Raw genomic sequence first — 15,686 nt, 5'->3', positions numbered from 1 at the left:
GGCGGTGCGTCTGCAGGTAGCTCTGCGAGCTGTAGCCACGGCCGCAAACGTCGCAGGTGAACGCCTTGCTGGCTTCGTGCAGCCGCAGGTGAGCCTTCAGCACCTGAGCACTGCTGAACATCTTCCCGCAGCGGCAGCAGCTGTGGTCCCTGCAGCTGGCATGCAGCAGCTGGTGGCGCTTCAGCGACGCGGATGAGGAGAAGTGTTTGCTGCAGTCGCCGCAGCGGTAAGGTTTGACCCCAGCGTGGCTCCTCTCGTGCACCAGCAGGGCACCGCGCTGTCTAAAGCCCTTTCCGCAGGTGTTGCAGATGAAGGCCCAACCCCCGTCGTGCAAGGCGTGGTGAGCCTTCAGGTGCGCCGCCTGAGTGAAGCTCCGGCCGCAGGCGTCACAGGTGAATGCCCTTAGTCCTGAGTGGACCAGTTGATGGCGCCGCAGGTTGGCCGAAACGCTGAAGCGCTTGCCGCAGGTGTCGCAGCTGTAGGCCTTCTCCCCGCTGTGGACGCGGCGGTGGACTGTCAGGCTGCTGCGGCTGGAGAAGCGGCCACCGCACTGGTCGCACGTGTGCGGCCGCTCGCCGCTGTGTGTCCGCAGGTGCGCGGTGAGGCCGCCCCGCTGGGTGAAGCTCTTCCTGCAGATGTCGCAGCTGAACGGCCTCAGGCCTCCGTGCACGGTGAGCTGGTGCACGCGGATGCTGCGGTGAGACGTGAATCCCTTCCCACAGGCAGGACAGGTGAAGGGTTTGGCCTGCAGGTGGACTCTGCGGTGAGCAGACAGGTAGCTTCGTCTGGAGAACTCCTTCCCGCAGTCGCCACACCTGAACATCTCTGCAGCCCTGCCAGATGTCATCAAGGTCCTTCTTAGGTGGCACGCCACTGAAGACGTGTCCCCGCTGGACGATGTCCGCCGGCGCGTCGCCTGGTGCGTCCGGAGGCGGCTGCTGTATGGACGCTTTTCACTTGGGATGGTCAAAGGGGTGGAGTGGTTAAAGCTCCGCCCACTGCAAGCTGCAGGGTGCTGCTCTGATTGTTTGTTAACCTTCAGATCAGGTGCAGGAGGCGTGGCTTCTCTTAGAGGTTCACCTGCAGAGACACAGACAGGTGAGACACTGAAGGGTTCTCTCATTGGTCTCATTCAGTCAAGCTGAATCAATAAGTCCTCCAATCACAGCTTTGGTGGGAGGTGTGACGAGGAGACAAGTAAATCTGGAAGAGTTGAGGCTCACATCCATACTTTGAACACCTGGAAACACCAGTAGCACTTACCAGAGTCATTGTTTTCATGAGCCGCCTCCTCCTGTTTCTTCTGCTGCACCTCCTCCAGCAGCTTGCTGAGCTCCTGCAGCAAAGGTTCACAGAGGCTCCTCATCACAGCCAGAAGCTCCTCCTGAACACAAACAATGATCACCGTGGAGTTCAGAAACACAGAGACAAACAGGGGCCTGTTCCAGAAAGCAAGTTTTGTTACGTTCACCCCGAGTCGGGAAAACGCTGTGAAAGTCTTACCCTGAGTCTGTTACCATGGTAACTGACTGAGAAGGAAAACTCTTGCTGGTTCAACATAAAGTTTCTACCTGTCACCTCCCATCTGAAGCAGCTGTCCGACACAGGTTTGTCCGTACCAATGTGACTCCAGAGCAGAAGTGGCAACTCCTGGTCCAGAAAGTAAAAGTCCTGCCATGTTTTTGGATCTAAATGTACATTTAGAACAGGTGTTTTCACTAGCAGGCTCTTTTACCTGGCAAATAAACTCTGCTCATTAAATTCAGCTCATTTGGTGACTGTCCGGAACAGCTGCCGGACAGGACCAAGAATTGCCACCTCTGTTCCAGAGGTTTAAAAGCTGAATTGATCCACAATTATTTACATAGAGCAAAGATTTTTCAGAACTCAAACGAAACATGTGGCTGTTTCATTTCTTATCGGTGGCTTGTCAAACAGCACCGTTTTGCAGTTTCTTGGATTCTCGAGGCGCAGATGTCCAACACGACGCACCACGTTTATAAGATGGCAAGTGTTATGAAGACCTGAATGAGATGCTGTTGCTTGGTCCAAATCTGGGTGCCTCCCTCCTTGGTGTCCTGGTATGCTTTAGAGAGCACTCTATTGATGTCAGCAGTGACATCAAGGGGATGTTCCATCAGGTGACACTGCTACATGTTGCGCTTCCTCTGACGTGACCTGCAAAGAGGCGCTCATCCCAAAGTGTACAAATGCAGGTACTCCCGTTTGGGACCACATGTTCGCCATGTTGTGCAATCTATGCTCTCCAGAGGCACATCCATGACCAGCCAGCAGGGAGATAACCTGCGCAGTTCTATTGAGAAGCACTTTTAGGTGGATAATTGGCTACAGAGCTTCTCTTCCATGGAAAAGGCCAAAGACGTCATGGACAAGCTGAACACTCTGTTAAAGGAGGGGGGATTTGAGCTTCGGCAGTGGGCCAGTAGTAATCCGGGCCTCATCAGCCATCTCCCAAAGGAACTGAGATCAGAGAGCAGCGAACAGTGGCTGAATCACACAGAGATGAACCCCCAAGAGCCCACTTTAGGTCTGCGTTGGCTGTGCCATTCAGACACTCTTCATTACAAGTCCAAGCACCTCGAGAGTAGCCCGCCAACAATGAGAAATATTTACAAAATATTGGCCAGTCAAACCGATCCTTTAGGGCTCTTGATCCCATTCACCACAAGAGCAAACGTTCTTGTTCAGCAACTGTGGAATAAGAAACGTGAGTGGGATGATCCTCTACTCCCCAGCGAACTACTCACTGCCTGGAAGGCATGGGAATTTGAACTGCTGGAGATGGAAAACATCAGTCTTCACCGTTGCTACGTCAGTCCAGCACTCTTGATGCCACGTCTTGAGTTATGCGATGCCCTCACAGGAGCACAATTGTCCAGCCTACTTGTCAGAGAACTGACCCTACTGTTGTCCAGGGTTGTGATGTGGACAGGTTCCACAACTGTCCTCATTTGGATCAAGTCTGATTCATGTCACTTTAAGGTATTTGTGGGCACACAGATTGCAGAGATCCAGAAGTTAACAGACACCCAGGCCTGGCGGTATGTGATGTCAGCAGATTACCCTGCAGATGACCTCACAAGAGGTAAACGGCTACAAGAGCTCACAAACCACTCTCGCTGGGCAGGTTACTTCCTCTACGGCAATGGCCAAAGTATCCACCTCCTCCATGTGATTACTTTATGGATGAGCAACGAAAACCTGTGACATGTCTGGCTACATCCGTGAGCATGGATGTAGGACAGTTTCACAATTTCCACGACCTTGTAAAGGATGCTGCTACACGTCTTCACGGTGCGGCCAGTGCCTCGGAAGAAAGCCCCACTGCAGATGACTTCAAGGAAGCTGAGCTTTGCGTACTGAGATCCGCTCAAAGAGAGTTTTCCAGATGAAGTTCAGTGTCTTTCAGCTGGGAAACCAATACACACCTCGCGTCGCCTTTAGACACTCTCTCCTGAACTTGATCAGTCCTTACAGCTCATTAGAGTTGGTGGGAGACTCAGACACTGTCATGGACTGGAAACTGATATCAAACATCCAATTGTGTTGGAGCCCAAGCATCCAGATTAATCATCAGGCAAACGGACAATGAGCTGAGGCATCCAGGTTCTGAGAGACTTTGGATTTTAAGGGGCCGTGAAGCTGTAAGACGTGAACAGCAGTCCTGTCCAGAATGCCAAAGATGGAGAGCCCAACCAGTCAATCCAAAGATGTCTGACCTACCTATGTCCCGTCTCCGGCTACAACAGCCAGTCTTCTTTTCTACGGGCATGGACTGTTTCGAACCCATGCAGGTCAGAATAGGCCGTCGTCACGAGAAGCGGTGGGGCCTGCTCGTTTAAAAAACTAGAGCAGTCCATATTGAAGTGTTATCCAGCATCAGTACCATCTACTTTCTTAAGGCATTGAGAAGGTTTATCTCTCGAAGTGGGAAACCCGCTGAGATACTTTGCGACCACGGCAATAATTTCCAAGGTGGAGATCGTGAACTATGGGAAGCCTTCAATGCCCTGCATCCATCTCTAGCCGCTTTAACATCAACACTGGGTTGCCAGGTTGTAACAGCCTAAGTCCTTCATACAGTGTTGGTGGAGATCGAGGCCATCCTCGATCAGAATCATCCTATGATGATTCTGAGCTGATCGGACGCCAGCCTTGGAGGACGTGTCAAGTGCTAAGTGACCGCTTCTGGACACAGTTTTGCGCCACTACTTGCCAACTCTGCAGACCAGGTCTAAGTGGCAAAGGGACACATCTCCTATTCAGGTTGGCATTGTCGTTATGATAGTAGACCCCGATTTCCCAAGAGGCTCCTGGGCTGTTGGAGAGTCAGTAAATCTTTCCAGGAACTGATGGCTTGATCTGCTCAGCTTGCATCAAGTTGAAGGACCACACTTATGTAAGACCTATGAGTCGTCTCTTCAGACTCCCTGCAGTTCCAGAACAAGATGGACAATGAATACTACCTTCAAACTTGCCAAAGCAAGTTTGGGAGTGGCTGTGTTATGAAGACAGGACTCTATTAGGACTATTTATTGTTGCATTGTACCTTGGGTGCAGCTTTCAGGCTGACCACTAGAGGGCACAGCCGCTTGTGCGCTAAAATGTTAAATAATTGTTTTTATTAGTTTGGTCCTAAGCTTTGGGGATGGTGGCATGTTCTTTCATGTGTTAGTCCATGAGACAGGTGGGTGTCTTACAGTGTGACATAAAAGGGTTCACGTAAGGGTTGACATAAAAGTTTAATGGTCTAATGATTATGTTGTAAGCTTTATATTTTCCTGATTATTCCTATTAGCACCAAAGCAAATGTGTAAGCTAACCACGACTGTCCAGCAGACTCGGTACATATATTATTTGATTGTTTATACCTCTTCATATGGGTGGAATAGCTCACTATGTTAGATTTAGCCATCTGATTCCTGTGTACAGTTGGTTTATATGGTCGACCTCATATGGGTTGACCATATGAGGTCGACCCATGACCTCATGATGAGACGACCATGAGCTCCGTCATCAAGAAGGCTGAGCAGAGGATGTTCTTCCTGCGGCAGCTGAGGAAAGCCAAGCTGCCAGCCCAGATAATGGCGCAGTCCATCCTCACCTCCTCCATCACAGTGTGGCACGCTGGGGCCACTGCCAGGGACAGACAGAGGCTACGCTGCATTGTGCGCTCTGCTGAGAAGGTTCAGGACCTGTACGTCTCCAGGACTCCGGGACGAGAAGGTGGGATAGAAGCTGACTCTTCTCACCCTGGACATGGACTATTTGAGCTACTTCCCTCTGGCAGAAGGCTACGGTCCTTTCAGACCAGAACCTATCGCCATGGGAACGGTTTCTTCCCCTCTGCCGCCGGACTCATGAACCTTACCTGCACTAAGCCAGGCACTTTGAAACATCAGTCATTTAAATAAGTCATGTCACATCACTTCATCTATTGCACTGCCAATTTACACGGTTATTTGGATGCTGCTGTTCATATCTGTGTATATACAAGATTTTTTATTATATTTTTTTTATCATTTTAAAATTGAATTTTTATGCATGCCCTTTTTTTTTTTTTTTTTTTTTAAATAAAATAGCTGTATTTCTATTTCTACAGTGTTTTTATGTTGCACCTCATCACAGAAGCAAGTTCCTAGTGTGTGAATTGTGTTCACAGACAATGGCAATAAAGTTTTCTGATTGTGATTCTTGTGCTGTCGCTTCCTTTTTGTTCCACCGGATGTTGATGGAAACTCATTTCTAAAACGTCGTTTTATGGACTTTATGTTCTCGCTGATGTTTAAATGGATTTTTACAGACTCCTTGTTACTGTATGGTGTGACTGCAGTGTTGTCTGATGATTCTGTCCCTGTCAGCAGACACTAAAATATTAACCTAATGTGTTTTTATTGTGTTTTATTCATAGATATGGTTTTATTCCACATTGTATTTTTATTGTGTTTTATTCCACATTGTGTTTTTATTTTATTTTATTCATAGACATGGTTTTATTCCACATTGTATTTTTATTGTGTTTTATTCCACATTGTGTTTTTGTGTTTTATTCATAGACATGGTTTTATTCCACATTGTATTTTTATTGTGTTTTATTCCAAATTGTGTTTTTATTCTGGAGGAATTCTGGTTCTGTTGGAGACTATTTTCATTCACTTCATTTACTGTTTCTTTACTTGTTCAAACCTGGATCTAGAACCTAAACAGTATCCTGCATTAAAACCAGAATAAAACTAAAACCTGAAAGTCAAACACTTCAGACTTCCGGGTCGTTTCATCTTCGCTAAAAGCTGTGACGTCACTGACCTTCATGTTCGTGTCTTCGTGCTTCAGCTGGATTCTGCCGCAGATTTCTGTCACCGCAGACACCGCAAAGACCCGCAGGACCGAAGACAGCCGCCGCTGCACATGCATCCTCCAGCACCGCGACTAAAAACAATGCAGTGCGGTGCACTGACGTCACATCCGGTTTAGGCGGGGAGCGGAGGTGTGCCTGTCGCCCCCTGGCGGCTGGAGGAAGGAAGACTATGTTCATCTACAGCTCTTTTTATTTATCTTTCTTTATTTATTTATTTTTATTTTTATAAATGCTTTATTTAAACTCACAATATATCTTACAGTGAATGACATTCCAACAATTTACAAAAGAACTTAATTGAGGAAAACAAAAAAAAAAAGCCATTGTTTGTATTTAAGACATTATTATATCATTTTTAAATTCTTAAAACAGAAATAAAAAAAAAAAGAATTTTGTTCAGGGGTTATTTTAAATAAAGTGTTTAAGCGTGTTCAAGGACATAGGATCTGAACATAAAAGACAAGAGACTCCGACAACTCAAGTATTGACTGATTTTCCTCTCCTAATACTTTCAGGGATGTTATGTAGTTTTTAATTTAAATTTTAAAGCAGTTTATGTTGGGTTTACTGTTATTCCACCTATATTTATGTATATAATACTTTCCTATAACATAAATTATATTTACCATTTTACATATTCTTTTTGGCAGACCTTCCAAATAAATCATCACTTGCTGTGTGTTAAACCAAAAATTGCCGATCTCAATATTTAACCACTTGTAAACATCTTTTGTTCATTTACAGCTATTTCAGTCAATTTAACATTTTTCCAGAAGTAAACATAAATATATTAAAAACTTCTTAACTTTAAAATGTGAAACAAAACTCCAAACAAATGATGTTTATTAATTCCATATCAGAAATAAATTCACATTTTAATTTGAATAACTTTTTAAATGTAAAGATATAAAACACTTAAATTGAATTAAACTAAAATTGCAAAAGCCGAGTTTAAATGAAAAATATGACTGAAATGTTTTTGAAAATTTATTATTTAAGCTGATGAGAAAATAAAATGACATATGTATTGTCTGGTCAGGATGGAGCAGCTGGAGGTGTCTGAACCAGAGACCAGGACACGAAGACCTGTTCAGGTCAGAACCGATCCGCATGAGCAGGATTTCAGACTTGTGGTCTGATGGTAAAGCAGTGATGCAAGTCATGTGACTGGATGACCAGATCCAGGTGTAGAATCAAACCGGTCCAGCAGAACAGACTGTGCTTCACAAAACCATGTTCTGGTTGAACAGGACCTAGAATATACGGAAGGAAAAATGAGCTGGGGATTCCTGGAACACCAGAAGTTTTCTGGATCTGGTGGATCAGTTCTGAACATGTTGGTCACATGACTGATCACATGACCCATCAGCTATTTCCCATAAAATAACCAAACCCACTGATCATGCTCAGAGATGCGAGTTCAGGCTTCTCTTAACTGACTGACGTGACAGGAAAATCTTCCTGCTCCACATCTGAACACATATTTATGATGTTTATTAAAAAAAACACACAAGAACAGAACATTTTGTTCATTAGTAAATGTTTATTTACATCATCATCATCATCAATCTCAGCAACAGATTTTTAAGTATAAATCAGATTTGATCTGAATTGATTTAATTTTGCTCCATCTTTAACAAGACTTCTTCACTCTGTTTCTGAAAACAAACATTTTATCCTAAACATGAGAATACAGTTAAGCAAGGTGGACGAGTCGCTGTGCTGGTGGAGTCAGCTGTGCCCAGGTCTGCCAGCCAATGGGAGTAGAGGATACCCCTTAGGTGCATCCCCTGCTTTCTCATCTTCTGTCAGCTGTTTCTGCTCAGCTCAAGAGGTAAAAGGGAATTAAAGAGCCGAAAAGAAAGTAACCTACATCCACCAAACGTAACAGCAGTAACACCCCGCCCCTCGCCACTCCCTCCATCTAAACCCCGCCCACCTCCTCTCACCATTAAGCTCGTTACATACTTCATGAGAACTTTGTTCTCGCTGTCGAGGCTACAAGACCAAGAAATTTTTTTTTCTCTGGTCCGTTTATCCTCCAGGAGAAGCTTTGTCTGCAGGAGGGATCACTGTGTGCGCCAATGTCTCCATTTTTTTAAAATTATATTTACCCGCAGCAGGGCAGGTTGTGCACACCGCTGCGTCCGTGTGTTTTACTGCCACGTGTTGTAAAAATGTTCGTACTTTCTCACCACCTCGATCAGCTGCTTCATCAAAAGAATCTGTTTTTTCTTGCAACAGCAAAAACATGGTAACTGTCCGCTTCATGTTTTTCTGTATTAACCACGCAGTCCAACCAATCACATGAGACTTCTCGGAGCACCACAAAAAAAACTTCCTCCAGCCTGATGTGTCGAGAATTGTCTTCAAACACGTCTGCAGAAACAAAATTATGTCATCTTCTTCTCAGAGCCTCAAGAACAAGAAAAAAGTTCTCGCTTCTTGTGGAGGATGTAACAAGTTTCATCTCCATCTTAAGCCCCGCCCACCACCTCCTCTCTTATCTCAGCTTCATCTAAGCTCCACCCAGCTTGTTTTCTCCATCAGTTCCATTGAACCTCCAGCTGAAACTCCGCCCATCTCTTTCCTTCATCAGGTACATTTTAGCTCTGCCCACTTCCTTCGCTTCTCTTCTACCGTTTTCCCTCCTCTCTCTGCGTCTGGTACTTCCTGTGGGCTTCTATGATCTCCTGCACAACGGATGGGTCATCCAGAGTCGACACGTCACCCAGGTCACTGCTTGTCTCTGTGGCAACCTTCCTGAGGATCCGCCTCATGATCTTACCAGAACGAGTCTTTGGCAACCGCTTCACCACCTGAGAGAGAAGAATACTGGGTTCTGATTGGTTGAGGCATGAAAAAATACTGATGGGCTGACTGTGACCAAGTGTGGATTAACTTTCAGGTTTCTCTGTCACCAGGTGTGAATTATCCTGTAGGTAGGATGGATGCAGGATGTCTAAGAGTATAAACAACCCCATCGCAGAGTGTAAAACATCTACAGCTGCCGTGTCACACATCACAACAACAACCACATCTATCTGTTCAGCCCAGAGACCGTATAAGAAAGATGGACGAAGCCTCCAGCGGTTAAAAGTGAAGTCTATGTGGCAGTGAATAAACTGCAGTTCCCCCTTCATCCACTAGGGGCTCCAAAACAGAGCAAATCCCCATAGACTCCCATGTTAAAACGACCAACTTCACAGCAGAAATAAACATGTTTACAGCCTGGTTCAAAAATCCATTTTAGGTTTAATAGGTCAGGTATACCTTCATGACAACTGTGGGGGGAGTGAATTTTTTTCTAACTTGCCCGTTTAAAAGTAATTTAATCTCAAAATTTGGCATATTTAGGGGTGTGTCCTTTTGATTGACAGGTACCCAATCACCCGCATCAAGTCAGAAGAACGTTGAACAACCGCAGTTTTTAGCCAGTTAACAAAGTGACTTAGCTTTAGCCTGCTTACTGCCGTTAGCTGGTTAGCTCGTGTTATCTTCAGGTTAGCTCGGTTAGCTCTTAGCTACAGAAAGCTCGGAGTTCCCTCGATGTCAATCATCCACCATGACGCTCACAGCTCCCCTCTCAGCTCCACCTCTTTGCCCATATTAGTGTTTTCCGGGAGATACGACACGCATGCCTCTGCTAAGATGGCAATGGTAGGAACCGCCCACCAAGCTTCAATTCAGCTCTTCAGAAACCTACGGGTGACGTCATGGAGGCTCCGTCCATCTTTTTATATACAGTCTATGGTTGAACCAAAGAGCTGAGGGTGACATTCAGTTTTCAGCATGTTCACAACACACACAGCTAGGACATTTTTTTAGTGCACGTGTAGCACGCATGTACAACATGTCTGAATGGATATGTGTGTTGGAAATTGAGTGTTCATGAGTTGCTTTAGGAGGAAACTCACCAAGAAGTGATCTGGGACGGCGTACTTGGCGATCTTTGTGGAGATGAGTTCTCTGAGCTGCTGTATGACGGCAGAAGGGTCGTCAGCCAGTTCGTCCTTCAGAACAACAAAGGCAAAAGGAACTGGGTGTGCACGCAGATGCAAACACACACACACACACACACACACACACATGAACATAGTAAGTATAGTTATGCCTGAAAATTCTCCTTCAATTGTTGTCTTCTTCTTTCTCTCTCTCTTCTCTCTTAAAGGTGGAGTATGTAAGATTTTCAATATTTAAAAAAAAAAATTAACTAAAAAATAACTACATTCATAATTAGATAATTTTTTTTAAAACATGTAGGTTCCAGTCTGTCCATATTTGATGTGTTATTAAATTACAAGTTTAATTAATGACAAAGACCCTTCTTAAATGTTTGCCTACCAGTAAAAAAAATGTGCTTTTTGTCATTTGTCATTAATTAAACTTGTAATTTCATAACGCATCAAATATGAACAGACTGGAACCTACATGTTCAAAAAACTTTCTAATTATGATTGTAGTTATTTTATTAGTTAATTTATTTTGAAAATATTTAAAATCTTACATACTCCACCTTTAAATACTTACAGAAACATTACCGCGTTAAAAAACCCCAACTTATTTTAATTGTAGAACCTTTGTCACAGCACAATTTCCTGGTACACCTATTACACTGACGCACACGGTACCTCTGCTACTAACTTAGCAGCATCAGGGTTATATTTAGCAACTTTTCAGACCCCTCGAGTGAGTTTATTTAAAGACAAAACGAGCATCAACAAGCCTAGCGTCTTTTTCCGATGGTATGGAGGACTTTTGGTGAGTAACACTAAAACATCTTGTAGCTTTCTCTTCTCCATTAGCATCCACATGCACTATCTATCTATCTATCTATCTATCTATGATATATAATTGTGTGGGTACAAAATATGTGGAAAACGATGTAAATATGTCTCATTATCTGCATGTTTTTTTGTTATGCTGAACTCTGAACTTCTGGCTAAACAAACAGCTGTTTATGCGTCTATATATAAACACAAACATGTGCACATTTCAATACGTGTGCAGCAGAGCATGATAGGAATCCATCTGCACTCACCTTCTCCTTTGATGTCATGAGGGATCCCAATCACTGCAGTCTCTGGAACAGCTGGATGTACATCCTGCGTAGACACACACACACACACACACACACACACACACACACACACACGGGTCAAACAGCTGATTTTATGGATCAAACGTTAAATATCAAACTAAATGTCAAACAAAAGTTTTGGTAGTGGATAATAAATTCAGTTGGAAGCCAGATATAAAATATATAAAACAGAAATTGTGTAAAATTATTGGCATTATTTACTAAACAAGCAGTTTTAGGAACAGGAAATGTTTGTGTACATTGGGAGTCTTCGAAGAAGATAATGTGAGAACTAATGTTAAATACAGAAATTTGGTTCTCATACTATAGAATGGACTTCATGATAATTGGAAGTTGTGTAGATTTCTGTTCAGATAAAAAAAAAAACATTAAAATTTTAAACAATTAGGCATTACAATGTAAAATAATAATATCAATTAGGAATCAACAAAGTCTTATGTGATCTTTGTCTTTGTTTCTCTGTTTTATTTATTTTCTGGGTTAATTTATGGTGTCCATTGGATAGGCTAAACAAGCTAAGGCTTAAGCCTGTCCATTTATCGGTTACAGAGTTTGTTTGACAGAAAATCGTTTAGTGTAAGCATGTTTAATAATTCTCTGTTAACAAAATACACATAATTAAGGTCTGAGCAATACAAAGAATATTTTATAATTGCTCTTGTGTGCTGAAGATTGTAATAAACTATTCATTCATGGAGCTTCCAGCAGAGAGCGCTGCTGTACTGTGTATAAACCATAGACTGTATATAAAAGATTCATATTTATTCATTCATATATGGTCTATGGTTTAAACAGACGGTGGTGCGTTCAAGATTAGCCACCAGGCGTTCACAGTGACCTGCTTCAACATAACCAGGTTATATTCAGCTTTTCTGGCTTCAGCAGCTGTCTCCAGATGTTTTCATGTTTCCACCTTCATGTTCAGCCGGTGGAGTCTGAATCAGAGGAGGAATCTCCTGACAGGAGCGAAGGATAAACCACCACTAACGCAAAGAATTAAACGTCATCCAGACAGGAAACTGAGAATTACAACCTGTTTGTTGCACCCTGGAAATAATAAGACATCAACAACACCTCATTAAGATGTTTCAGACATTTTGTTTTTCTTCCTTCATGACGTGTGAGGATTTCTTGTTTGGTTTGTATTATGGTGTGTTGCTGCAGGAACATGTTGGACAGAGAGTTGATGCGGTCACATCGCATGTCCTGGTTGCCTCAAAAGAACCCAAAAAGAGTCCTGTCTACTTCAAGGGTGTAGCGTGTTCATGAATAACATGAACATCTGGAAAGCACCTGATCACTTTTTTTTTTGTTTCAGTTTTCAGTGTTACACTTATTTTATGATGATGTGTAAGTCTGCAATGGACCACCTGCCCAGGGTGTATATTGCCTCTCTTCCAATAATTACTGGGATAGGCTCCAGCTTCCCACAACCCTTAATTGGACTCAGTGGTAAAAAAAATTACTGATTTGCAATATTTTCAAACTGGACATGTGATCATGCGCAGACTGGAGGATTGAGGGATTTTGAAGAATCCAACTTTAACAGAAGTTAAAAATCTTCAGCCACATCTTCATCTCATGCTGCATTCACTGTACCTGAGAAGTAGGAATTCTGGGCTTTGTTTTAGTGACGTCATTCTGAAAAGGAAACCCACCAGTGCGTCCTCAATCTCGGCGGTCCCAAGGCGATGACCGCTGACATTGATGACGTCATCCATCCGGCCGGTTATCTGATAGTAACCATCCTCTGAACGGAAGGCGCCATCACCGGTGAAGTAACAACCTGCGGTGGAACAGGTGAGATTAGTCTGAGTGGTGCAGCACCACGGCGTGTTCACTGACTCTACTCACCTGGATATGGTTTGAGGTAGGCATCCAGGAACCTCTGGTGGTCGCCGTAGATGCTGCGAGCCATCCCTGGCCATGGCTCACTGATGCACAGAGCACCAGTAACGGAGTTACCAGACAGAGGCTGACCCTGAAAAACACACACATCACGCACTTGCTTCAGTAGCTGAAGTTACAGCAGCACCTGAACTCATCATCAGAGCTAAACTAGGTGTTAGGCGGGTCCAGGTCTGTAAATATCTTGGCTGGTTGAAACCTGGGGAATGGCTGGAAGTCTCTGATTCGGGGTTTACATGTAGGTTCACATGGAGAGACAGTTGCTTAGAAACAATGAGGCGTAGGAAGTCCAAAGAGGGGGTAAGTCTGGAGCAGTGGGATGAGATGGGAGCTTATTGCCGTTGGAAAACCAGTACCAGGACTCCACACTGAACAGAATCCAGAGCAACATCCACAGAAAGACGTCCAACTGAAGACGATGGACAATATGTGGACGATGACTGTGGGACATAGAACCTGAAACCTGAAATTCTTCCATATTATTTAAATGGTTTGGGATGTAAATCTGTGAATGTCTCAGTCTCTCACAGAAACATGGCTTTTAACCCTTCAGTCAGCATTTGTTTGTGAGACTCTGAGGGTCCTGAAGAGAGAAAATCTTAATGAATTCGGATCAGAACCAGAACAAATCTCAGGTCAGCTGCAGGAACCTGATTTTCTGCAGAAGGAATGGAAGAGCAGCTGGTTGCAGTGGAAGTGAGTTGACCTCAACTTTCTCTGAGAGACGTGAAAGCATAGGAGAACTAATCTACTCTAATCTAATCTACGCTCAGTAACCAGCCGTGATAGAAACCTCCAACGCTCAGATTGCATCGGCAGCTTGATGGGAACCAGCGGATGATTAATTTGGAGGCGATCTGAGTGTGAAATGTGTTAATCAAAGCAAACAGATGCTGCTTTAATAGAAAGATTAAAGAGACGGAGGGGTGTCATCGAGGGCTGGAGGTCCAAACGGGTCAACAAGCACTGATTGATGTGAAGCAGATGGAAGCTGATTGGACCAGAGCTCATCAGTCCTCCACTTCTCAGGAATTAGCAGATAGTTACTCTGCTGTCATATGACTGGACTGATGTGTTTCTTTAGGGGCCCTAGACCTGATCCAGTGGTCCAGAGGACCCAGAACACCAGGGTGGATGAGAAACAGTTCTGATGATGTCAGGGAGAAAAAATCTAAATACAAGAAAAACTCTGGGAGAAATATCAGAAACACAAAATGATTGAACAAACCAAAACACTTCTGGTCCTGGAAACATGTCCACAGATGGACTCCTGGGTCCATCTGTGGACATGTCTTTGTCACATGTCTCCTCCCGTACACCTTCGTTGGACTCTGATATGTGCAGTATTAAATCACCAGAACCAGCGTTGACGAGAAACCGTCTGAGGCTAGATGTCTGAGGACCCAGAACAGAACCAGGAGGGCCTCCATGGGTCAAAGAAACAGATTCAGAACCTTGTGAAGTTTGATGTTGGTGCAGGAGTGTAGAATATCACCTCCTCTCCCATCAGGACCGGCTGGATGCCGAAGAAAGGCCTCATGGCCATGGCAGGAAAGATGGGAGCTCCGGGGTCTGCAGGACGGGGGGCGATGCAGATTCCTCCAGTTTCTGCAGGGAAATCGGGGCATTTTATTTCTGAAACACTCAAAAACATCTTAACAGCTGATAAACTTTCTTCTCACTCGTTGATCTTTGGATGTTCCTGACTGGACATTGCAGTCAACTTAAGCTCTCTGATTGGTGGAAAGTTTGACAGGAAGTGACTTCATCATCATGTTCAGGTGAAAATAGAGGTCTATTAGCAACACAGTACTGATGATGATGAAAATGTGATAAATAATGGTGTTATCATGGATCACTGTGGATTTACCAGAATAAATACTACATGTTGTGGCTGGATTGTAAACCTGGATGGGATATAAACACTGGAAATCTTCAGTAGATTATCGAAACCAGGGGTGTCCTGCTATGGTCCTCAATCGCCACAATCCCGCAGATTTTCGAAGTGTCCCATGTTAACTCAAATTACCACCTGACTCAATAAGTCATTGTATAGACGTTCAAAGGTTGTTAGATCCATATGTTTTCAGTTCAGTGTGTGAAGCAGGAAGACATCAAATACCTGCAACACAGCAGCCCTTCAAGACCGACTTTGGACACCCCTTACCTAAAGCTTGTTCCATCCTCCACGAGAAGCAAGAACTGAGTTCTTGTTCTCGAGGCTGCAAGAACAAGAAAAAACTTCTTGTCCATACATACTCCACGAGAAGCACATCTGCAGCGGGGAGGGGTCACTGC

The 15,686-nt window shown here is 44.1% G+C and overlaps 2 protein-coding genes across 2 annotated transcripts in view; both read right to left on the bottom strand.

Moving 5' to 3' along the window:
- The window catches only part of LOC306762272 (uncharacterized protein), a gene marked incomplete at its 3' end in the record, with an annotated part of 6,793 nt that extends 347 nt beyond the window's left edge, over nucleotides 1–6,446 (bottom strand). The window contains exons 1-3 of the mRNA XM_079248714.1: nucleotides 6,328–6,446; nucleotides 1,264–1,384; nucleotides 1–1,080 (exon numbers count right to left, since the gene is read on the bottom strand). The exon at nucleotides 1–1,080 is cut by the window's left edge and continues 347 nt beyond it. Coding sequence (XP_079104840.1) covers nucleotides 1–1,080; nucleotides 1,264–1,384; nucleotides 6,328–6,435 — 1,309 coding nt within the window. The 5' untranslated portion in view covers nucleotides 6,436–6,446. The remainder of the gene's footprint in view (nucleotides 1,081–1,263; nucleotides 1,385–6,327) is intronic.
- A 2,512-nt stretch (nucleotides 6,447–8,958) lies between these two features.
- The window catches only part of acss1 (acyl-CoA synthetase short chain family member 1), a gene marked incomplete at its 5' end in the record, with an annotated part of 48,632 nt that continues 41,904 nt past the window's right edge, over nucleotides 8,959–15,686 (bottom strand). The window contains 6 exons of the mRNA XM_079248712.1: nucleotides 8,959–9,198; nucleotides 10,297–10,418; nucleotides 11,421–11,484; nucleotides 13,139–13,266; nucleotides 13,335–13,461; nucleotides 14,884–14,996. Of these exons, the coding sequence (XP_079104838.1) occupies nucleotides 9,016–9,198; nucleotides 10,297–10,418; nucleotides 11,421–11,484; nucleotides 13,139–13,266; nucleotides 13,335–13,461; nucleotides 14,884–14,996 (737 nt within the window). The 3' untranslated portion in view covers nucleotides 8,959–9,015. The remainder of the gene's footprint in view (nucleotides 9,199–10,296; nucleotides 10,419–11,420; nucleotides 11,485–13,138; nucleotides 13,267–13,334; nucleotides 13,462–14,883; nucleotides 14,997–15,686) is intronic.

This window comes from Telmatherina bonti, assembly GCF_933228915.1.
Source record: "Telmatherina bonti genome assembly, chromosome: 11".
Lineage (NCBI taxonomy): Eukaryota > Metazoa > Chordata > Actinopteri > Atheriniformes > Telmatherinidae > Telmatherina > Telmatherina bonti.
Note: the sequence above shows the minus strand (reverse complement) of the source record. Positions and strands in the feature narration are given on the sequence as shown.